Raw genomic sequence first — 23,548 nt, 5'->3', positions numbered from 1 at the left:
AGAATTCTGTGTTTCTATGTTAGTTATAATGGGAATTACCTGTTATCACTCTCTGTTGAATTTTATAGGCCATAGAAAACAAAACTAAAGTAAGAGTAAAATATATAACGTATACAAAAAAGTACGTAGGTTTTTTCAGGTGATTCAAAAGTAGCACATGGTTAGATGAGGTGAAGGTTGAATTAAAATGAAAAGGTTATTAGGGGAAGCTTCAGTGAGGAGGGAAGGGTGTCTGAATTTGAATGAAAAGGAGCAAAGTAATGAGTAGAGCTTTTGTGATGGAAGCAGAGTGGAATGGAGAGATTGCAGAGCGCTAGAATGAGAGATGTGATGGGAGTAAGGTCTAGTTCTAGAGAAGCTGATAAAGGGTCCTGAAGACTTGCGTCTGCTATAGCGGGACTCAAAAACAATGCTGTGTCAGCATAAAAAACGAGCCAACAACCTCGTGCCAGTGCCACAGACTATACAGTAGGGTGCGGGAATAGCAAAGACATAGTTAAAATAGAAGAGGAAGTGACCTGGGTCCAAGTCACTGTCACCTTTGCCCTGGCATATTGCAGTAGCTGCCTGGCAGGTCTGCATGCTTCTAGTTTTGCTGCCCCTTCTTCTCCCCAAATCTGTTTCAACACAGCAGCCAGAGAGATTTCTTTCAAAAAGTCAAGCCACATCAGAACCTCCAGTGGCCCCCCCTTCAATCAGAGTGGCTCTAAAGGTCCTGAAGGAGCTCCCTCCTAACTACTACTTTGACCTCATTTTCTTCTGCTCTCCCCCCTTGATCATTCCAATCCAAACACAGTCCTTGCTGTTTCTGAAAATTGTCTGTCTCTCATCTTAAGGCCTTTCCACTGACTGTCCCTCTGCCTGGAACATGCTTCTCCCAGATAGCCATGTGGCTAACTTACTCTTGACTCTTGGCTCAAATGTCGCTCTCCCAGTGAGACATACCTCTGACCATCCTATTTAAACTTGTCAATTTGCCTCTCTCCCTCCATATTCTTGTAGCATTTCATTTTTTAATATAGTACCTAATTTTCTTATTCATTATGTTTATTGTTTATTGTCTGTCTCTTCTCTGCTTAAAGGAAAGCTGCAGGAGGGCTAGGATCCTTGTCTGTTTTATACACTCTTGTATCCCGTGCACCTAAAATAGTGCTGATCACCTACCAGTTGCTCAACAAATATTAATTGAATGAAATGAAAGGATTTAAAGACTTGTAAAGAAGATGGCAATTATGAGCTAAGAGAAAGTTGTCTGCTAGTGCAATGAGTTTTAAGTTTCCTTTTACGTTTTTGCGTGAAATGTCACAGAATCTCAAAACCAGTAGGTTGGAGTGGACATCTCTATCACCAGTTTAGAAATCGGTTTCGGAATATAGTTTGGACACCATTGGTAATGTATTAAGCTGTTACTCTAAATGCTTGAATTTTATTCCTGGTGTGATGTTATTTGTTCTCAATAGTGAAAAGCCCACTTAATATCCCTCTTATCTCATCTCCAAGTGGAAATTTAACTTTCTACTTATTTTCTGGAATTGGAGTTGTTCATTTAGTTAACAGAAGAGTTTTATAAAACCTTTTAGTTCCAATGTGAGCCATATTTCTTTTTGTATGATTTCCTTTTATGATAGATGATGATTGGCAGGAAGCACATGAGCGCCTGGCTGAACTGGAAGAGAAGCTCCCAGCGGCCGTTAATGAACAAACAGGCAATGGAGAAAGGGATGAGATGGACTTGTTGGGTGACCATGAGGAGAATCTGGCAGAAAGGCTCAGTAAGATGGTGATTGAAAATGAACTAGAAGATCCAGCTATCATGACGGCTGTGCAGACCAGGCCAGTTTTGCAAGTAAGTTACTCTGATTTGAGAGCTATGGCAGACTAATGATTAAAGTGAAGTGTCAGGGCCGGCCCCGTCACCGAGTGGTTAAGTTCACGTGCTCCCCTGCAATGGCGCAGCGTGTCGTCAGTGCGGATCCTGGGCGTGCACATGGCACCGCTCATCAAGCCATGCTGAGGCAGCATCCCACATGCCACAACTAGAAGGACCCACAACTAAAAATACACAGCTATGTACCTGGGGGATTTGGGGAGAAAAAGGAAAAATAAAACCATTAAAGTGAAGTGTTGAGCTTTGCCACTTTATTTCATCTACTATCCTGAGAGAATTACATATGCCATAGAAAATTGTTAATAAAATTCCTGATGATAGCAATTTTAGAGATGAAGTTGGGGAATAATGTATGTTTTGGAACACTACGTTTCTTATTCTCGAGCACTTGAGGCTCTTTTTAAAGCCTTGTTTACCAAAAGCAGATAAGTCGCTCAGAGACCCCACACTGTTGCAGACTTTCTGTGTGTGTTTTCCTTTTTCCTTAGCCCCAACCAGGAAGTCTCAATTCCAGCATCTGGGATGGATCTGAAGTTCTGAGGCGAATCCGAGGACCGCTGCTTGCTCAGGTATTAAACTTTCCCTCCTTATAAAAAATTCCTAGTATCTAAAAATTTCATGTTGGTTCCTGTTGTTGTCCTTTCCTTACTGAAACAGTGTGTTGATGTCTCTCATTTGCCAGTATTATGTTGATTACTCCATCCCACACTCAAAGCTGTAGCTGTTGTTTGTACACTTCCTCAGCCTCCAGGATATTGTTCACTTGACTGTGCTTTATGTTGAAAAGATTGAAAGGGAGCCATTGGAACTCAGATTTGTCAGCTTACGATTTGAATTACTTAAAAAGTGATTTCTAGGCGAAACTGTAGGGACAGAAAACAGATCAATGTTTGCCAGTGTTTGGGGTGGGGGGGGTTTAACTCCAAAGGGACAATACAAAGGAAGTTTGAGAAATGATGAAACTGTTCTGTATCTCCATTGTGGTGGTCGATCCATGGGTCTATGCATTTATCAAAACTCGTAGAACTGTATACCAAAGAGGGTAAATACTACTGGATATGAAATAAAAATATAAAAAATAATTTCTAAAGATAGTTTGGCATCTGTAGAGATTATTAAAACATTACAAGTTAGCTAATTTTTTCCTCTTTTTTTTTTTTTTTTTTTTTTACTACTTCCTCAATTAGGAAATGCCTGCAGTGTCTGTATTAGAATATGCCTTGCCTCAGAGGACCCCACAGGCCCCTGAAGACGATCGGGACCTTTCTGAGCGTGCATTACCACGGCGGTCAACGTCACCTGTCATTGGGAGTCCTCCTGTTAGAGCTGTCCCCATAGGCACCCCACCCAAGCAGATGGCTGTACCCAGCTTCAACCAGCAGGTACCTTTCATTAACAGGCACTCAGCCCAGGATATTGGGAATCTGGGCAAAATTACTTGGGAAATTGGTGATGCTGGGAGGAGGGTGGAAGTTTCGGGTAGGCATTAGATTAGAAAGAAAAAGAGCCAATTAGAGGAGAAGTTAGTACAAATAAGAGACACATTCCCTAATGACCTTTGCTGGTGCTGCTCCTGTTGCTGCTGCCTTTTAATTGGGGGAGAAAAAGGGTAGTTAACCACATTTAGTGTATTTATCCTTTTTAAAATGCTTTGCTGGCTGCCCAAAACCTTGGCAGAGAGGTAACTGAAAGCTGGGGGGAGTGGGAACACACAGCATTGTGCACGTCCCTTTTTACCTTTAAGATATCCCTGCTTTCCCTAGAGCCTGTGCAGTCCTGTTCCATAGACTTTCCTCCACCTGAAACCAGCAGCTGCAAAGGAAGGCCAATTTGGAAGGTATGGGGGGAGGGTGGTGTTGGTATGGCCTAGTTAGGCTCAACATCCTACGAAATGGTGGAGTCACAATGTATCACGAAAGAGCTGAGCATGGCGGCCATATCACAGGGGCTTCAGAATAGGACTTAGTTAATCCTCCAGCTTTCTTATCATTCCTTCTCCCTCACTGCTACCAAAATACATCCTTTTGGAGAGAATTTGCAAGTCAGAATATCTACTGCTACCTCCCTCAGATAGCATGGAAGGGTGGGGATAACTGGAGAATTAGCTAAATCTTCGTCAGTTAAAGGTGGCGTGTTGTTGTGAGAGGAGTGACCAAAGGCTCTGGATGTGAACCCATAGCTGTAGCCGTTTGCTTAGAAGTAGGGCTTTGCATTGAGTTCAGTGTCTCTACCAGTACTTGAGGGGAGGGAGTGTAGGTAGAGGAAAAACTGGCTTCACTGAGTGTAGTTGTATATATGTTTGTCCTGATAGATTCTGTGCCCGAAACCTGTCCATGTTCGGCCCCCAATGCCACCGCGTTATCCTGCTCCCTATGGTGAGAGGATGTCTCCAAACCAGCTCTGCAGTGTCCCGGTGCGTCACTTTACTACCTAATGAAGATGTGCATTGTCTTTGCTGATCGCTGCAAGTATGCAGACATCTCCTGATTTATACATATTTTATAATCTCCATACTTGAATTTCTGGATCTTCTGGTCCCCAGATCAGAAGACGTGCTTCATCATGTTTAGTTGTTTCTCACCTCAACTCTTTTCTTATCTTTAAAAATCTAAACTTGGTGTCATCGTCTGGTTTCCTGCTATTTCAGTCCCTCATTCTAGTGCTTTCTTTTTCATGTTACATGATCATAGTGCTTCATAATTTCTAGCATTACTCTCTTTAGATTCAGTGGACAGCTTCACTGTACGATTTGAGAGTTTTTATATCCAAATTTATTCTGCCTTTCTAGTGAATTCCCTTACTATATTAATTTGTTTCATAGTACAATTTTTTCTTTTTTTCCCTTAGAACTCTTCCCTACTGGGTCACCCTTTCCCTCCTAGTGTTCCTCCTGTTCTCAGCCCCCTCCAGAGAGCACAGCTTCTTGGAGGAGCACAGGTAAGCCTGTGATAAGCCCGACCTATGAAGAGCTCACGCACTTTCTGAAGAGTTGTTAGATGATACCCACCCCCCTTTTTTTTTTGCTGTTAATCAGTCTCTACTGCCCCTTATTTTTTCCTTTAGTTTTTCAAACAAAATTATTGATGGAAACAGTATTCACTTTTCTGTGGATAAAAGCAGGGGGACTTGCTGATAACTAAATCTAAAATCTTGTCCCTCTTTATAGCTGCAGCCTGGACGGATGTCTCCCAGCCAGTTTGCACGGGTCCCTGGATTTGTTGGCAGTCCACTTGCTGCTGCCATGAATCCCAAGTTGCTGCAAGGGCGAGTTGGGCAGATGCTTCCCCCCGCACCAGGCTTCCGTGCCTTCTTTAGTGCTCCACCCCCCGCTACCCCACCTCCTCCACAGCAGCACCCCCCTGGCCCAGGACCTCACCTGCAAAACCTAAGGTACACAAACAGACGCCACTGTGTATTCAATGTCAGCCCGGTCTCTGGATCATTGAGGGTTAGTGTTATACTATGTCTCTCGAGGGTTGCAGGGGAGCTATTTTGAGATATTGTTGGATCCTCAAGTTGCTGAACAGAGAAATATTTGACTGTCTCCAGGCTTTCTTATGAATCACAGTTCCCTCGAGTCACATGTTTCCTGTGTACATTTGCACATTGCTAGTTAATCACCTCTTTTATTTTTTCTAAAGTTTCTTGTGTCTCACTTTCTATCCATTTTACAAACGCATATCTACTCACATATACACTGAGTGCCTATCTCTTGACAAGAATTTCCATATGCCAAGGAACAGAGATATAGATGCTGAGTAGCCAGCTAATCTCAGTGCTTGCTTCTACCCTGGTTTTATAACAGGGAGGTTCAATTTCCTGCTTCAGCAAAATTGTGTTTTATTGCATAGTATATTGTATCAGTCAGGGTTCTCCAGACAAACAGAACCAATAGGATATATATGTAAGAAGAGATTTGTATTAAAGAATTGGCTCACGTGGTTGTGCGGGCTGGCAAGTCTGAAATCCATAGAGGAGGCCTGCAGACTAGAAACTCAGGCAGGGCTTTTATGTTACAGTCTTGAGGCGAAATTCCTTCTCTTGGAAACCTGTTTTTGCTCTTAAACCCTTCAACTGATTGGGTGAGGCCCACCCACCTTATTGAGGGTCATGGCTTTTTTCTTAAAGTCAACCAATTGTAAAAGTTAATCACATCTACAAAATAACTTCACAGCAACATCTAGAATAATATTTGACCAAACAACTGGGTACTAGCCTAGCCAAGTTGACATAAAAGTAACCATCACATATGCATTTTCAGTGTCATTCCCAAGAGTTGAAACTAAGTATATTAAATTTGTTTAGAGACTTATGTTTAACAGTTAGGAGCAAAAAAGAAAAAGAATTATGTTGCTTTACTGTTAATTCATTCCAATTTTATGATCTTCCTCTTAGGATTTGAGAATTGCCCTTTGGGACACATAAAAATATGCATGTCTTTTCCTTCTGAGAGATCTCCTTAGAATGCACTTTAGCGTTGCCATGGGTGAACCTGTATGAAATTATCCTTTACTGACAGCATTCTTTAAAACTTCCAATCATCAGGACAGCAAAAGTGAAAACTTTTTCCTGTTTTTCTTAGATCTCAGGCCCCAATGTTTAGACCAGACACAACTCACCTTCATCCACAGCACCGTCGACTCTTGCATCAGAGACAACAGCAGAACAGAAAGTAAGTACCATCCTACTCCTTTGTGGTTTCTTAATTCAGCGTTTAATTTTGATAGTGTAACAAGGTGCTACTAATTTAGTTTACTTTTTTAGTAAATGTAATTAGTATTGAGCTTATTTTACTGGTAAAGTCAGATCATATATGCTGTTTTGATTTGTTATTGATATGATATTGTTGGTGTTAAGTTTTTGATATGTGTTAGGTCCGTGGAGTGGATTCTGACTTGTAGCGCCCCTGTGTACAACAGAGTGGAACTCTGCCTGGTCTTTCTGTGCCACCCTCTCGCCTTCTGGCACTCTATCAGACAATGCTCTGCTGCTGTTCTTAGGGTTTTTATGGCCAGTTTTTTCAGAAGTGGGTGGCCAGGTCCTCCTTTCTACATATGTCTTAGTCTGGAAGCTCTGCTGAAACCCGTCCACCATGAGTGACCCTGATGGTATTTGAAATACCAGTGGTACAGCTTTCAGCATCACAGCAACATGCAGTCACCTGCAGTCTGACAATTGACAGACCGGTGCTGTGGTTCCCTGACCGGAAATGAACCCAGGCTGTGGCAGTAAAAGCACCAAACCTTAAACACTAGAACACCAAGGCTGGCCACGTTTTTGATACACAGGCTTTAAATGACAAGATTTTATCAATTTCCAAGTTAATTAAAATTCTGTTGATCATAAATCACACATACAGTTTACATCTGATTTTTTTCTTCCTTTTTTTGGTCAGCATTTTATGCTCCTTACCAAGTTCTTACCATACGCCTACCTACCTTTTGTTTACCAACATTTTTTTTTAAATATTTTTTTTTTCAATATTTTGTTTGAAATATGTTGGCTAGCCTTGTATTTGGGTTCTATGTAAAGCCGACAGTCACTCTTTATTTTTGCCTCTAATTATTTAATCGTCGTTCAACAAATATATGTATTTATATATGTGGCCCCAGCTGTGAAATAGGCACTGTGGTAGGTTTTGGGTAAAAGAGGAGTAAGACACGTTAAACCCCTGCCTTCATGGAGCTGATATCATTCATATATAAATAAAATAAGAAAAACAGAACTTTGAGGTTCCTTCAACCTTCAGTTTTATGGTTCTGTGTGTGTAATTTCTTCTCACTTTCAAAGAAGTTCTAGAATATTTTTTGCAGGGAAAAAACATATATGGGCTCTTAAAACAAGACACAAAAAAGTACAGGGGGCCAGTCTTGCAGCTGAGTGGTTAAGTTTGTGCTCTCTGCATTGGCGGCCAGCGGTTTGCTGGTTCGGATCATGGGCACGGACCTACACACTGCTCATCAAGCCATGCTGTGGCGGTGTCCCACATAGAAGAACTAGAGTTACTTACAACTAGAATATACGACAGTACTTGACCTTTGGGGAGGAAAAAAAAGAGGAAAATTGGCAACAGATGTTAGCTCAGGGTGAATCTTCCTCAAAAAAAAAAGTACAAACCATAAAGGAAAAGATTAATACATTTGATGGTGTTAAAATATGAAACTTCCAGTGCCTATGGTTAACAATATGGTGGTGTGTACTTCAGAATTTGTTAAGAAGGTGGATCCTCAAGTTAAGTATTCTTATGATATAGGGAAGCTCTGGCAGGTGTTGGATATGTCTGTTATTTGTGGTGATGGTATTACAAGTGTTTGCATATGTCCAGACTTAACAAATTGTACACGTTAAATAGGGGCAGTTCTTTGTATATCATTTATACCTCAATAAAGCTATTAAAAACATGTTTAAGAAAATTTTTTTTAAATATACTAACCTTCTATACAGAAAAAAGATACACGCAAACATGCAATTCTCAGCAGAGCAAACTTACATGGCCCATAAAAATGAAAAGATTTTCAGGCTCACTCATAAACTGAGAATTGCGGATTAAAATTAGATAACCATTTTACATCATCAGACAGGCAAAACTTCAAGTGTCTGAACACTGTCATTGTTGGCAAGAATGGTGTATACAGCTTCTTGAGAGAGAATTTGGCAGTAAATGATAAGGTTGAAAATGTGGATACACCACATCCTAGCAATTCTACTTTTTGGTCTATACCGGGGTGTATTGTCAACACCGATAAATATGAAGAACGTAATGTTGAATAAGAAGCAAGGAAAAGAATTATATGTCTAGTGCCATTTATGTTAAACTTAAAGGCACATAGACTAATACTGTATAATATTTAAAGGTGGACACACAAGCAGTAAAAGTCTAAGAACATTTCAGGGACAGCACATGCCAAAGGCAGGATAGTAGTTCCTCCAGGAAGAAGGGGAAGGTGGAAACTGGGATCCAGAGGGTAAGAGGGCCTGCAGCTATGACTGTAACGGTGCTTTACTTTAATGTTACTTTGTAAACATCTGAGGCAAATTTAGCCAAATAAATTTTTTTCATTAAGTCTAGGTGGTGGGTAAATGGATGTTAGTTACAGAATTTGCTGGGCTTTTCTCTATATTTGAAGTATTTTGTGATTTTTCAACAAGTTAAAAAAAGTATATGGACTGAGTCAAATTGGCCCAAGTTCAACGCTCCTGCTTTCCACCAGGTGTACAGCTTTGGACAAATTACTTGCTCTCTTTTAGCCTCAGTTTGTTGTCTTAAGTGGAGAAAATAAAACTGCCTTCCTCATAGGGTTACTGTAGGCCTTTACAAAAGTCCGTAGGTGAAAGCACTTCGCATATGGTAAGGCACTCAGATCTCAGTTTTATCTCCTTAACTATGTATTGCGTAGCTCTTCCCTCTCAAATTCTGTTAAGATTCAATTCTTTTTCACTACTCTTTGAACGAAAGCAAAGAGAATCTTTTTTCTTTTAATTGGCCTGGTTTATTGTCACATTGTGTCAAGCATAGAGAATGTACCCCCCTAGAGTGAATGTGGCACCTGTTTGTTTTTCAGTCAGCATCGGAACCTCAATGGTGCGGGAGATAGAGGAAGTCACCGGAGCAGTCATCACGATCATCTCCGGAAGGATCCATATGCCAATCTCATGTTGCAGCGAGAAAAGGATTGGGTCTCTAAAATCCAGATGATGCAGCTGCAAAGCACTGATCCCTACCTGGATGATTTTTATTACCAGGTAAATAGTCGCTAGTTTTGAGGATGACAGGTTAGTCCCTTACTCTGGTGAAGGCACTCATTTAAATATTGGTAGAATTAAATATGGATAGACTTTTCTTTTGAGGTAGTCAAGTGGATAAGAATTGACTCAGCAAATTCTGTCCTCTTTTCAAGCGGGAGAACCTCTCACACTGTTTGCATATGTGTCTTTTATTTCTTACACATAGAGGCTCTCGGACCAATTTTTTCAAATCCGTTTGGCATCAATAATCTGGTTCTTTCGATTAAGAATATTGGCAGTCTAACTTTAAAGATATTTCCATTGGTGATTAGCTTTTTTGAAAGCTTGGACTTTTGGTAAAGTAAATTTATAGCAGTCCAACAAAAGTCTGTAGAGTTTAAGTTGTGTTACTGCCACTAGTGTAAATTATTTAATGATAAAGAGCAGCCGTATTCTGTGCTTGTATTACAACTGAAATCATCTTTTCATGTGGTAGAATTACTTTGAAAAACTGGAGAAACTGTCAGCTGCTGAAGAAGTGCAAGGTGATGGCCCTAAAAAGGAGCGCACCAAGCTCATTACCCCTCAGGTGGCCAAACTGGAGCACACCTATAAGCCAGGTAAGGTCCTTAACCCCAGGCCCATAAGAAGAGAAGCTTGACATGCTGCTGATAGGATAAGACATAAATAACTTTAAGATAATTGGATAGAGATGTTTGAAACTGATAAAGTACCATTGTCCTTAATAAATGCAGAGGTCAGACTTTATTCAGGCATGAAGTGAATGGTTTGACAGATGACCTTTTAGATCCTTTTCTAAAGATTGGCCCTGAGCTAACTGCTGTTGCCAATCTTCCTCTTTTTTGCTCTCCCCAAAGCCCCAGTGCATAGTTATATGTCCTAATTGTGAAGTCAGTCTAATTCTTCTGTGTGGGACACCACCACAGCATGGCTCGATGAGCTGTGCTAGGTCCATGCCCAGGATCTGAACTGGTGAACCCTGGGCCACTGAAGCGGAGCACATGAACTTAACCACTTGGCCACGGGGCAGCCTCCTCCGTAACTTTTTAAAACCTGTTGTAATTTCTAGTATCCCTACAATAGATAAGAGGAAAATACTTCAGATTTTTTTATTTGATTATTCTTGTAACAACAAAAAATGGGAAAGCATAGATTTAGAGATTGCTTTAGATAATACATAGATTTTTATAGTAAGTTGTTAGACTGTGAGTAAAGAATAGAGAATGTAAAGATCTTCTTTGAAAGCTGCCTCCCTGCCTTGCTGAGTTTTTATTTATTGGAAACTTTCTGGCCTTGCAGTGCAGTTTGAGGGCTCTTTGGGAAAGCTGACTGTCTCCAGTGTGAATAATCCCCGAAAAATGATTGATGCTGTTGTGACATCTCGGAGTGAAGATGATGTAAGTGTCAACAAAACTGTGTGTTTAAGAACGTCTGGGTCATCACTACTGCTCTTGGGGTCACCATGGAATGGAATCAGGTGTGATGGAGTTGTTCGTAGTCTAATCTGGAGCCTCCCAGCTGGCGTGTCATGGCATTCTGGTTTTCTGCAGATATGCTGAGATATTAACACTTTTGCCTCTAAGGCAGCCACGCAGGACCTGGGGTGACAGGAGTCTTTGCACTGGGTAACTCTGGCTGCAAAAAGCATCAGCTGTTTACTCCAGTTTTGGAGATTGCCATTTTCTATGTATTTTAAGATCTTCCTTTGCCAACTTCATCTTGTACTGTATTCTGCAATTACCTTGTGCCCATCTATGAGTTCAGTTTAGTTGTTTGTGTGTGGGTTGATTAAATCAATTCTGTGACCTTCGTCTACATTAGTATTGTTTTAGATTATTAACTTTCAGAGAGTCAAGATTCTCATCTCCAAGTATTTGTCACGATGCAACTACATATGCACACTTAGTAAATTATTTTTAACAGAAGTAAAGAGTTCACTTGAATAGTCTTGTCTCTTTTTTTAGGAGACAAAGGAAAAACAGGTTCGGGACAAGAGACGAAAAACCCTTGTCATAATTGAGAAAGTAAGTTTTAGAATTTGTTGCTATAGTTTCAAATAAGGAACTGTCAAATATGTGTGTACCCAAGAAGTGGAAAAATAAGCAATCAATCAGTGTTCTGTGATTTTTTAGTTAATGAATATATTCTTGTCAAGTGCCTCTTGTGCATGAGAGCATACTAGAAAGGAATGTGGTACCTCACCTATGACCTCATGGAAAGAATACTGCAATTACAGTTAGAAGTTCCAGGTTTTTGTCTGAGCTTTTTCAGTTAACAGCCGAGTGTTTGCGGGCAGGTTACCTTTCTAAGAGAATAAGAATAAAAGTTACATTATTCTGCCTATGCAGTGAATCTGTTCACATATATTTATTGGGCACTCCCTGGGTGCTAGGCGCTCTGCTGGGTGCTAAGAAAAATGAGATATCATATAGGCAATTAATTTGTAAAGCATAAATACCATCTTGCAAGGCCCCAGAGTGTAGTGATTAGGAGCACAGACTCTGGAACCAGGCCTTTTCCATTTCTAACTGAGTCTGCGACTTGAAGCCAGTTATTGATCCCTTCTGTGCTGTCCTCAATTTCTTCATCTGTAAAAATGGAGGTGATAATAGTGTCCTTCCCACTGGGCTGTGGCAAGCATTCAGTGAATGATACAAGGTGCTTAGAACAGTGCCTGGCGCCCAGTGGTAAAATTAACTATTACCATTTTTATAAATATCAGGCATCATTTGGAGCAGTGGCACATTATATTACAGTGCTATTGTTGCTGCTGGAAAATTTGAGAAGTGTGTACTCATTTCACCATCATTGCCTTCTGGATTAGAGGTCAAAGAGGGTCAGAGAATGGTGTTTGAAGAATTTTTTAAGTAATTTCACGGTGTTTTTCTGGATTTAAAAGAGCAACTTTTCCCCCCCTCGTTCTTATTACAGTGAGTTTTCACTGTTTTGCCTTTCTCTGGTAGTCCTGAACTGTGAGGTCGTTTGTCTGATGCTCTGATCCTGACCTAGCATGATGGGGCCTGCTCTGTGTCTCCCTTAGACCTATAGTTTACTCCTGGATGTGGAGGATTATGAAAGGCGGTATCTCCTAAGTCTAGAAGAAGAGCGACCAGCCCTGATGGAAGAAAGAAAACACAAAATTTGCAGCATGTATGACAACTTAAGGGGGAAATTGCCCGGTCAAGAGAGGTAAGAATTATGCATTTTGAGGAAAACATGAGACTAGCAGGCTTCCCTCTGCTAAACTGAGGTTTACACAACTCTGTGTTTTGGATACCCTTGCTTACCATCTCAGCAAGCTCAGAGTCTATGCTTCTGTCCTAACCCAAATGTCATTTTATATAAAACGTTTCGTAATCCTTCTCAGCCAAGGAAAAAACCTCATTATCCTAAATTCATTTATTCAGCAAATGCCTGTTCAGTCTCTAGTAGGCAGTGGGCTAGGTGCTGGAGATACAGTGGGAATATTATTTGGTTTCTCTTTTTGAGCTCATGGAGTGTACCTGTTTGTGCTTACCAGCGAGTTCAACATTGTAATCTTTATGTAGTCTCTTTCCTAGTAAGATGGAAAGTATAAACATTTATACTTCCTTGGAATTTCTGTAGAATACTCACTATGGAAAGCAGTCTTCCACTGGAGGCTAAGCTGCTTAATATATCTTCTACTCTGTATTTCCCTCTCTCTGTTTCCCACCCACTATCTGGAACAGAATCTTGCTAATGGTAAATGTTCTATAAATCCCAAATATTTATTTGATGAATGGAAGAGGACTCTATCCCTTAGTAACTCTCTCTCCCCATTCAAGGGAATCAGTTCTTCTAAGTCAGGACATACACAAAACAGAGCATAAGAGTAAGCACCTTCAACACACCTTTTCTGGAGTTGGGCTGACAGGCAACTGGTTGAATCAAATGTGGGTTTATCCATAGATTGGAAAGTTATGCAGCCAATAAACTGTATATAGTTGAAGTATCTTGACATGGAAAAGTGTTCACAAGAAGTTATTGAATGAAAAAAGTCAAGTAACAAAGCCATATAAATTCTTCATGGCTGTTTTGTTTTATGAAAGAAAAAATATATAATATACAGCAAAAGGGTTCTTCAAAACATTAACACTAATACAATTAACTCTGAGATTATTAATGTTTTTCTTTTTGCTTATATGTATTTTCAAACTTTGCTGTATTAACCATGTTATTTGTGTAGTTACTTAAAAGTTAATAAAGGAAGTTAATGTATAGAGTTTGACCAGGTTTTTTTAATGCAAAATTTGTGAAATGATGGTTTTCTACATTTGTGAAACTTGAAAAATTACTTTTTGTTATTTGGTTGAGAGTTGGAGAAGTAATTCTCACTATTTTGTAGTACAGATAATTGTAGAGTGAAAATGAATGCAGTATATTCATTCAGTAACACGTAAGCAGGAAAAAAAGGATTTTTTACATTGTTCTTGCTGACTGAAGTTAGCATTTTTCTTCCCCTGCAGGCCAAGTGATGACCACTTTGTACAGATCATGTGTATCCGAAAAGGGAAGAGAATGGTTGCCCGCATTCTTCCTTTCCTCTCCACAGAGCAAGCAGCTGACATTCTCATGACAACAGCTAGGAGCCTCCCTTTCCTCATCAAGAAGGATGCACAAGATGAGGTGATCCACCATGTGGGACGGCTCTCCTTTGGGTCTTCATAGTTGAGAAAAGTCTAGAATCCGAATTTCTTTTCCTCCCCTCTTCCCTTCTGTGTTGTTTTGTCTACCCCTTGGCAGTATGACTTGATTATTTAAAGCAAAACTCTAACTACTTCGGGCCTATATTTTTAATCCCATTTTTGGTACAACAGACCATGTTCCCAAACATGAGAAAAGCAGTATTTTCATCTTATTTGACATAATTGTGAAGCTGTGTTCTGTATCAGAATTACTTGGGAAGCAGATAATTCAGCCCTACCCCAAACATGCTGAATCAGAATTTACAGAGGAAAGATCAGAAATCTGTAACAATGTCCCCACCTGAATCTGATGCTCAGTGAGGTTTGCAAATTTATGGTCTTGTCTACTTTACTGGATATAAAGTATCACTAATTGGGTTGTTAACAGTAACTTAACATTTGCCTGTAGACTTAGTTGAATGGTGTCCCACAGGAACTGGGCCAGTGCTTTTAAATAACTTTTACCATCATCTAAACAAGGCTAGAATTTGAAACATGATTATCAAGTTTACAAATTAACTCTTGGTAAGAGTTACTCTCCGCTTATCCCTGTCAAAAAAATGCTTGAAAGATTAGCAGAATTTAGAATAGTCTTAGAAGTTGAAAGCAAGAAATTGATAAGGCTAGAACAAATGACCAGTATTTTTAAGTGTGAGAATCAGATAATAGAATTCATGAGAGTGGGGCCAGCCCAGTGGCTCAGTGGTTAAGTGCACACGTTCCGCTTCCGCAGCCCGCGGTTCGCCAGTTCAGCTCCTGGGTGCAGACATGGCACCGCTCAGCAGCCATGTTATGGTAGGTATCCCACATATAAAGTAGAGAAAGCTGGGCATAGATGTCAGCTCAGGGCCAGTCTTCCTCAGCAAAAAGAGGAGGATTGGCGGAAGATGTTAGCTCAGGGCTAATCTTCCTCAAAAAAAAAAAGAATTCATGAGAGTGAACCTGATATAGTAGACTACAAGTTGAATAATAACCATCTGATAATAGTTCCCAGAAAACAAGTCATGCTGAAATTAAAGTAATATGACACGAAAGAGTTGGAAATTGTTCCTTCTGAAATAATGAGTTGAAAAAATTCCTTCTTAAAATTTTAGTGTCTGCAGAAGAAATGAATGTGAAGTTTAGGTCTCATCATTGGAAAAAGTGAAGTGGGGTGAGACAAGTACACTTTTTAAAGTGTACTTTAAAGTATTCATTCATTTCAAGAATGAAAAATGGGTTGAAGGAAAGCTTAAAGAGCTGATGTCATCCTAGAAAGTAGAAGACAAGACTTAACAGCTATTTTACAGCATATAAATTGTTGTAGGTAATGAGGCAGGCACTCACTCATCACAGTCTCAGAGGAACTCACCAGTGGAAATAAGTTTGGGAGAGCTTACTCATTCAGCAAATATTTATGGGACTCTTTTGTACCAGGCACTCTTTTAGGTCCTGGATATAGGTGCTAGGAGCTAGGAATTCGAAGATGCCTGCCTTAGTGGAACTTCCCTAGTAGTGAGGAAAACTTGGTTATATATAGAGGCTGCGTTTTTACCTATATGCATTAAAGAGTAATAGACCACATCTCTACTTACCATTGCCTTGAAGTAATAGCTGATTCCAAGTCTGAGGCATAAAACATATGTGATAATCCTGGAATATCTTGTGCCAGAAGGCAAGGAGTCTGAAAGATTACTAGGGTCCTGTGTAAAAGATGTACAAATCAACTTGAAGGGCTCCTTTTGGTCAAAAATAGGATAATTTGTATCAGAAAGAAAAATTACACAGTGGATTAAAATGTATCAAATATATTTAATGAGTTCATAATGATACCAAAAAATACATTAATCACCTTCAGAGATTGCTAGGCTATCAACTCATTATTCTGGAAATTAGTAAATAATGGAAAGAATCAAGCATTTATTCTGCCTTTCCATTACAACCAAATGTCATGGTAACCAGAGAGTTGATAATAGAAAATTCATCATAGAAGAATTTCAGCTAATAAATGTAAAAGAAATGATAAAATTAGAAAAATCACAACTTTACAATCCCTAATGGAAAAGCAATCAGTGAGTCAGTCTGGACAGCACTCATTACTGGTGCTAAAAGCATTAGGTATAAGGTGGATGGGGGAACTTAATGGTTGGAGCAGGCTGACGACGCCTGAACCCACTGATCACTTTTAACCTCACTAAGAAGGGGACAACAACCAGACTCTCTGTGCTGCTTGACGCGATACATCGAAAGCACACAGCTCTATCCTTGACGTTTTCTTGTTCCCCTCCCCCACCCTGCCCCATTGAACTGGAATCTAATCAAACATCAAATTCTAACTATCAGTTTTTATGGAAAAAACAGAGGATAGTGCAGCCTGTTAAGTCACACCACAGAGGTACAATTAGCCAGATCCAAACAATGGGACAAATGACCCAGTTTCTTCAACAAATGGCATGAGAAAAGGAGATGAGCAGTGACAAAGGACCTATTAACAGATTAAGCCTTACCAGCCAAATGCAATGTGTGGATCTTGTTTGAATCATGATTAGAATAAATCAGCTGCTAAAAGACATTTGTGAGACAATTGGAGAAATTTGAATTTGAAGTAGACATTAGATGATACTAAGGAATTACTGTTAATTTTGCTAGATGCAGTAATGTGAGAGATTTTGTTAGAGATACAAACTGAAGTATTTATGAATGAAATGATAGAATATAGGAGAGACAAAGATTTAATAAGACTGGCAAAATATTGATGATTTAATTGTTGACGTTAGGTGATGAGTGCATGGACTTCATTGCACTGTTCTTTGTACTTTGGTATATGTTTTAAAATGCTTTAATTTTTAGAGCTTTGTTTATTTAGAGAAATAGATCACAAAAAGTAGTCTACTCTCCTCCTCAGATGCGATTTCAAGTAAAACCAGCCCTCACTTTTCACCCGTGGGCACTGAGTGCCTGGAAGCACTCGTGCTTTCCTCTCATCTGGTAAGACCCAGTTACATTGGCAGCTCTGTGTTTTAACTTCCCAGTCTAGGCCCTATGGCCAAAAGGAAAGAGTTGACCGGCAGGCTACAATTCAGCAGGCTTGGATTCTGGTTCTAGCTGCTAGAGCGTTGTAACTCTGAACCGAGCTTCTCTAGTAATCCATAAAAATTGGGTTATCATTTCTCCATTCCCTCACTGAGCTTTTATAAAAATAAAACAAGATACAAGTAAGTCTGAAAATACTTCTCGGTAATTCTGGAGCACTCAGAATTTACCTGTCTTAGAGTGTTTCTCACAGTATATTGAAATTGCCAGTTTACTCACGTCTTCCCCAGTGTGCCTCAGATCCCTGGGGCTCTGTGTCCTGTTTATATTTGTTTTTAGCCCACTGTGTCTGGCACATTGTAGGCATTTAAATATTGGTGGAATGAATTAAAATACTGATGTTTTATCATGACTCTTGCTCTGTATTTGAGAAGTGCTTTTACACCCATGGTTCACACAAGTCATGATGTTTCCCATGCAAATTAAGTTGAAAAAGTTCTCGGTAGATACCTTAAATCTGTTGTTAAGACTCTCATAGTACCTTCTGGACTTGTCCACCCTTTTTTGTTAAATCTTGCCTCAGGCAGTTGAGTATACAGCTGAGCATCCTTCCGTCCATACCCACTGATGGAGGGTGACTGACGTAGCAATTGCCAGAATGTAATGCTTTTGTTTATTTTTTGTAGGTGCTGCCATGCTTACTGAGTCCCTTCTCTCTCCTCGTCTATCATCTTCCATCAGTGACTGTCACCAGCCTTCTGCAACAGCTGATGAACCTACCTCAGAGCGCAGCTGCACCAGCACCCTCTAATCCCCACCTCACTGCTGTGCTCCAGAACAAGGTGGGCTTGTCCCTGAGCTTTGCAAGGCTCCTAAACTTGCATTTTAGATAAAAATAATGGCTGCTGTGGCTGTGGGAACTTGTAAAAAAAAAAAAGGCTTCTTTCATTCAGGGGTTACATAAAGCTCCTGGTAGCAAGCTAGAAATAACAGTGGTTTCCACAAAGTAGAATTTTATGTATCTCATATGGAATAAATCTGGTACAGTGGCTCCACAGTGTCGTCAGGGATGCAGGCTCCTCATTCTGCCTTCTCTGCCGTCCTTACCAGTGGCTGCCATTCTCATGACCTCTCAGGGTCCATGATGGTTGTGGAATTCAAGGCTCCACTTTGCATCAGGAAGAGAGGTGCACGAAGAGGGCCAAAAGTTGCGGATCAGCTGTCTGTCTTCCTTATTTGAACCTTTTCCAGGAGTTCTAACCAGCAGCTTCTACTTCATCTCCATGGCCAGGTCTACGTCACACCTAACTTCAGGGAAGGCTGGAACACATCCTTTAGTTCACGCCATTGTCACCACAAATAAAATCAGAATGCTAATATGCAAAGGAAAGCATATTAGATAGGTAATTAGTGGTCTCTGTCGTAAGACTATAAACAGTAGAACATCCCATTTCATATTTCATTTACATCAGGTTAAAGATCCAGAGACTCAGGGGAAATGTACTATAGAAAAAAGAACATGAGCTTCCAGAGAGAGCCGGTGTCCACTCCTTGCCTGCTGCTTTCTAGGTTTGTGACCCTGAACAGATTACTTCACTTTGCTGAGCAGTTTGCTGCTATGTAAGTGGAGGTGATGGTGTAGGCTTCCGAGTTGTCCTGTTGCTCAGATGAGAGAACAGCTGTGGATGGTTCAGCATAATGCTTGGTACATAGTGGGCACTCATGAAGGGCCATGTGATATAATAGAGGGAGAAAGGAGTCTCAGGGAATCCCAAACTATCCTCAGCTTCCCTTTAGGGTCTTTTAAAGCTATGATTCATACATTTAACTGAGTGCTTTTTATCCTTATTTGTATTTGCTTTCTGTGCCCCTTTAGACTACATGTTTTCTGCTTTTACTACCCACTGCATAAAACAAATCTAATAAGACAAATCTTTACGTATTTCAATTGCTAAAAGATGTATAATCCTAGATATGGTGAATATATCTGTTTATCCTTTCTTTTTATTTTGTAGACTCTTATTAACATCCTCTCTCAGCCTATTTCCAGATAGGTGTATCCTTTGTTAAGGAAATTTTCTCTTCATACCCTGATCATTCCAGTTACCTTTCTTTGTACATTTTCCCACAGGTCTTAAGACCTTTTTTCTTAATTCAAAGTATCTTACTCTGTTTAATGTGTTTTATTTTCTCCATGAACTTTAATTTTCTGTATCAAAATTTATCTACATTTAACTTCCCTTTCTAATCCATTTCTGTTCTAAGTAAATAGGACAAAAGCTAAATCCCACATTATCTAAGGCAGGGAAAAATTAGCTTTTCATCTCAGGGTAGAGTGGAGATCAGAGAGGACTGTTGGGCGCTGGCACTTTCCGTTGCCATTGATTATGCTTGTTGCTGCTGTGCCAGGAGAAAGGCACAGCCTCCCAGCTCGTGGTGGTTTCATCTTTGCTCAGTTTCACAGAAGAGCACAGCAGTGGGGTCATTCTGATTTGGTGCCGCTCCCCGTCTAACACTGGGACCCCTCAGCGGTGGGGGAGGAGGATTCTGTGCAGTGTTGAGTTGCTTCCCTCTGTCTCCTCTCGTAGTTTGGCCTGTCACTGCTCCTCGTCGTCCTGAGCCGTGGGGAAGACCTACAGAGTTCAGACCCTGCTGCAGAATCAACGCAAAACAACCAGTGGTCAGTCTCGGCTGTGTTTCTTCTTTTATTTTAAGTTCTTTTAGGTAATCTTTTCATTCTTTCCTTATATTGTTATTATTGGTTTTCCCTGTCAGGACGGAGGTGATGTTCACAGCAACCCAAGAACTTCTGCGCATCCCCCAGGCAGCCCTGGCCAAGCCACTCTCTATACCCACAAACCTAGTATCCCTCTTTTCTCGCTATGTTGACCGACAGAAACTGAACTTGCTGGAGACAAAACTGCAGTAAGTTTAAAACAGGAGAGTTCCACATCTCACTGAAGTTGGCACTTTACAAGTTATGAGGAAGAGGTCGGGGGGCTTAAAACTGTTTTTGGTGGGAAAAATTAGAGACTTCTATCAAATATATGAGTATCTACCAGATATAAAACACTGTCCTGGTTGCTGTGGCGCCCTCATTGTTGACTAAATGCTAAGGGTAGACATATCGTAATTGTTTTGTTCTGAGAATTCTTACAAGAATGTAACTTTAATGCAAAAGATTGCTTTCTGTTTTAACTCATTTATACAAACAAGTTTCCTTTCTCTCTTTCTTTATACCCATAGGCTAGTTCAGGGGATACGATAAAAGATCTCCAATTGTGTCCTGTACCTACTTTTGGCTGCCACCTGCACTGCTGCCATCACCAATGGAGTGTTTTTAATGAGGGAGGGAAGGTAGCTTATTCCCCAAAGCATTTTGTGGGACCGATTCCTGTTCACAGGGGTTGTCTCTAAATGCCAGGTATTTCCCCACTGCTCTGTGAAATTTGGCTGGGTGATACTTCTGCTGGTTTCTTCTTACCTTCTGTGTTACAATTCTGCATGTCCTACTTTTACTCAATTCTCAATTTTGCATTTTCTTTGCCCTAGAGACACAAATATAATCTCTCCCTTTATCCCACCACCACTATTCCAGTTCAGAGTAGATTGTAGTCTGCCAAAGGATTCCTTCCCTCATCCTATTGAAGTCTTTTTTCATTGCCCCATATTAATATGACTATAGGAGAGCCAATTAAGTAGAAACGAATATACATGTATGCCTGCACACACACCCCTCTACATATGTTGATGTGGTCTCCAGAGGATCCGTAAAGAATGAGTTTTAGATTGAGAAGTATTTAGTTGACACATCCTTCCTCTAAACACAAACCAGCTGATGTATTTTTAATCTGTTTCTAGTCCATCTTGTAATTAACTTGGTGGGTTCGACTTATTTTAATATAAATAGAGGGTATGCAGCACATTTAATAAAATCAGAACTCTTAATTGGCTGATGCCCAACTCTAGGCTGAGAAGTCCTTTCTCTCCTCCCCATATTTCCTTTGTTTCTGTCCTCAATGGAAACAGCACACAGTTAAAACTATTCCTGTGCTACAGCCAGAGTGTACTTGAGCCTTCCCCTCAAGTGCATGGAAGATTGTTCAAGACGATCCTAACTTAGAGCCTGCTTCCACAGTGTAGCCTTTGCACACTCGCTCTGTCTTCCTGAGACTACTTCAGTAAGCCATGCTTTTCCTTCTCTCCCCTCTTTTCGTTTGGTGTCCTGGGTAGAAACCTCCAAATGTAACCATGGAAGCTAAGTTTGGTTTGCTTGGCTCTTCAGTCTGCTCCACACCATGGGCAGAACTGCTGTCCTTGCTACTTCCTCTGACCCAAGTCCCATTCCCAGGCAGCCTGGGACCTGGGTTTGAATCCTAGCAGGGACGGCCCACCGTGATCCTTTTCACTTATCCTTCTCCCATTCAGCATTCAAGCAGGATACGGGGTTTGGATCCCTGGTGATTATAGCCCTCAAGAAAATTAAATCTGGATTAATTTTACATGACTGTCCTGACACTCTCTTTACTGTTCTCACCTTTTCGAATGTAGTGGGGGGGACAGGTTATAATATTTAAACGGAATAAACATTTTGCACATACATGTATTGTACAACAGTAAAATCCTCCATTATAACCAGCTGTCCTTGTTCTCCATCTCCTTTTCTTCCTGTTCTGTAGCTCCAGGCTCCACCAGCTGTTCCCCAGTGACATTACCTAGCTTCCCTCTGCCATTACCTACTGACTCTTTCCACCATGCGCCTTCCTTACCTTCCCTTCACAACTGATCAAGTGAATACTTGATTATTATTTCTTCCTTTCTGTGCTTTATCTTTTTTGTTTGGTTCTAATTAATAAAAATTAAAGTTTCTAAATTTACATTTTTATAGGGCATTGTAAATAAAAACAAATTGTATACTTGAAAAAGTGTATGCCTACATTTCTACTTTCTTGTTACTTCTGAACATGATTTTTAGTGTGTTTCTAGCATATTTAGATAGACAGGCAAACCTCTTGGTGTTGGGGATTGGTAAGGATATTATTACTTAATGTTTTTACTTTTTTATTTTGTTGTAAGGGAGACCGGTAAGATCTTAGGTTACATGGTAACCTTCCTTTAAAAACCGAAGGTCCTTTCAGCCACCCCCATTTTAACCACAAAAAAGAATTATAAGTTTTAGTAGAAACACTACAGTGTATCTTCTCCATCCCAGCTATCTCTAGGCATATGTGACTTTTTTAAGAGACTTCGTATAGCCCAGTTTGGCCTTAAGCTGCCCTCATGGTTGGTATTTCCTTAGCTCTGACTTATATCTCACAATTTATCTCTTCAAAGGAGAGGGGAAAAAGTTGGTCATTCTTCATAGTAAATTCATGTTAATTATTTCAGACTTGAGTGTCATTTTTACTCTAAAATTCTCAAAAGAGTCGGCTCTGTCTCTTTCTCCGCCATTGTGGTGTATGTGGTTGACTCTTCCTCCCCATGTTTTCTCACAAGACCTTCAGGATCAGGTGATTCTTGGCCAAGAGACAGGAGCAGAATGTCTCATTCCCCGGTGCATTCAGATGAAAACCGGTAATAAGAAAAGTTAAAAATGATAGAGACAGGGAGATAATTTAACATTGTTGGCTGCCTCCTTACATAAAGCTTATTTTTTCCTGGTGAGTGGACAGGCTTCTGGAGGTTAAATAGCTTGTCCAAGGTGACAAGTGATGCTAGAGAGCAGCAGAACAAGGGATTCATACAGGATGTTATTGCTATGAGGGGATAAAACTACCTTCTGCTAAAAGATTTATTCTGACCTCTTACGTGGAAGAACGTAAGGTCTCGTTAGGTAGCTCTGCCTTGTTAGAGTGGAACTGGCCTCCGGGGTGCCCTGACACTCCCAGAAGACTAGGTTCAGAATGTCAGAAGTGGTCCAGCACTGGCATCTAAGTTGTGAGGGGTCTGAAGCTCTGAGAGGGCAGTGACTTGCCTAAGCACCACAGCTGGTGGTAAGGCCAAGAAAGGAACGGGTTTGTATGCGCTCTGCTTGTCTAGGTTATAATTCTCCTCCACAGTTTGAGAAATACTAGTCCTAGTCCAGACAATGTAAGTAGTATGTTTTCACGAGAAAAGGACTGAGTTTAAGAAGTGAATGCTTCTACTTTGTGAATGTAACAATAGCTTACAATAACTACCAACTGCATCTTGAGTC

At 40.4% G+C, this 23,548-nt stretch overlaps 1 protein-coding gene across 3 annotated transcripts in view; it reads left to right on the top strand.

Moving 5' to 3' along the window:
- PATL1 (PAT1 homolog 1, processing body mRNA decay factor) overlaps positions 1–22,277 on the top strand; it is a 28,956-nt gene extending 6,679 nt beyond the window's left edge. For all 3 annotated transcript variants that reach the window (XM_001498390.7, XM_070228747.1, XM_014729585.3), the window contains exons 3-19: positions 1,629–1,846; positions 2,377–2,457; positions 3,076–3,270; positions 4,200–4,301; positions 4,736–4,825; positions 5,055–5,278; positions 6,471–6,560; positions 9,451–9,631; positions 10,110–10,233; positions 10,934–11,031; positions 11,599–11,658; positions 12,675–12,823; positions 14,122–14,281; positions 18,039–18,194; positions 19,941–20,032; positions 20,128–20,277; positions 20,599–22,277. In XM_001498390.7, coding sequence (XP_001498440.1) covers positions 1,629–1,846; positions 2,377–2,457; positions 3,076–3,270; positions 4,200–4,301; positions 4,736–4,825; positions 5,055–5,278; positions 6,471–6,560; positions 9,451–9,631; positions 10,110–10,233; positions 10,934–11,031; positions 11,599–11,658; positions 12,675–12,823; positions 14,122–14,281; positions 18,039–18,194; positions 19,941–20,032; positions 20,128–20,277; positions 20,599–20,620 — 2,192 coding nt within the window. In that variant the 3' untranslated portion in view covers positions 20,621–22,277. The remainder of the gene's footprint in view (positions 1–1,628; positions 1,847–2,376; positions 2,458–3,075; positions 3,271–4,199; positions 4,302–4,735; positions 4,826–5,054; positions 5,279–6,470; positions 6,561–9,450; positions 9,632–10,109; positions 10,234–10,933; positions 11,032–11,598; positions 11,659–12,674; positions 12,824–14,121; positions 14,282–18,038; positions 18,195–19,940; positions 20,033–20,127; positions 20,278–20,598) is intronic.
- The last annotated feature ends 1,271 nt before the right edge of the window (positions 22,278–23,548 follow it).

The sequence above is a fragment of the Equus caballus genome, chromosome 12, assembly GCF_041296265.1.
Source record: "Equus caballus isolate H_3958 breed thoroughbred chromosome 12, TB-T2T, whole genome shotgun sequence".
NCBI classification, from domain to species: domain Eukaryota; kingdom Metazoa; phylum Chordata; class Mammalia; order Perissodactyla; family Equidae; genus Equus; species Equus caballus.
This window is presented reverse-complemented; position numbering and strand designations above follow the sequence as displayed.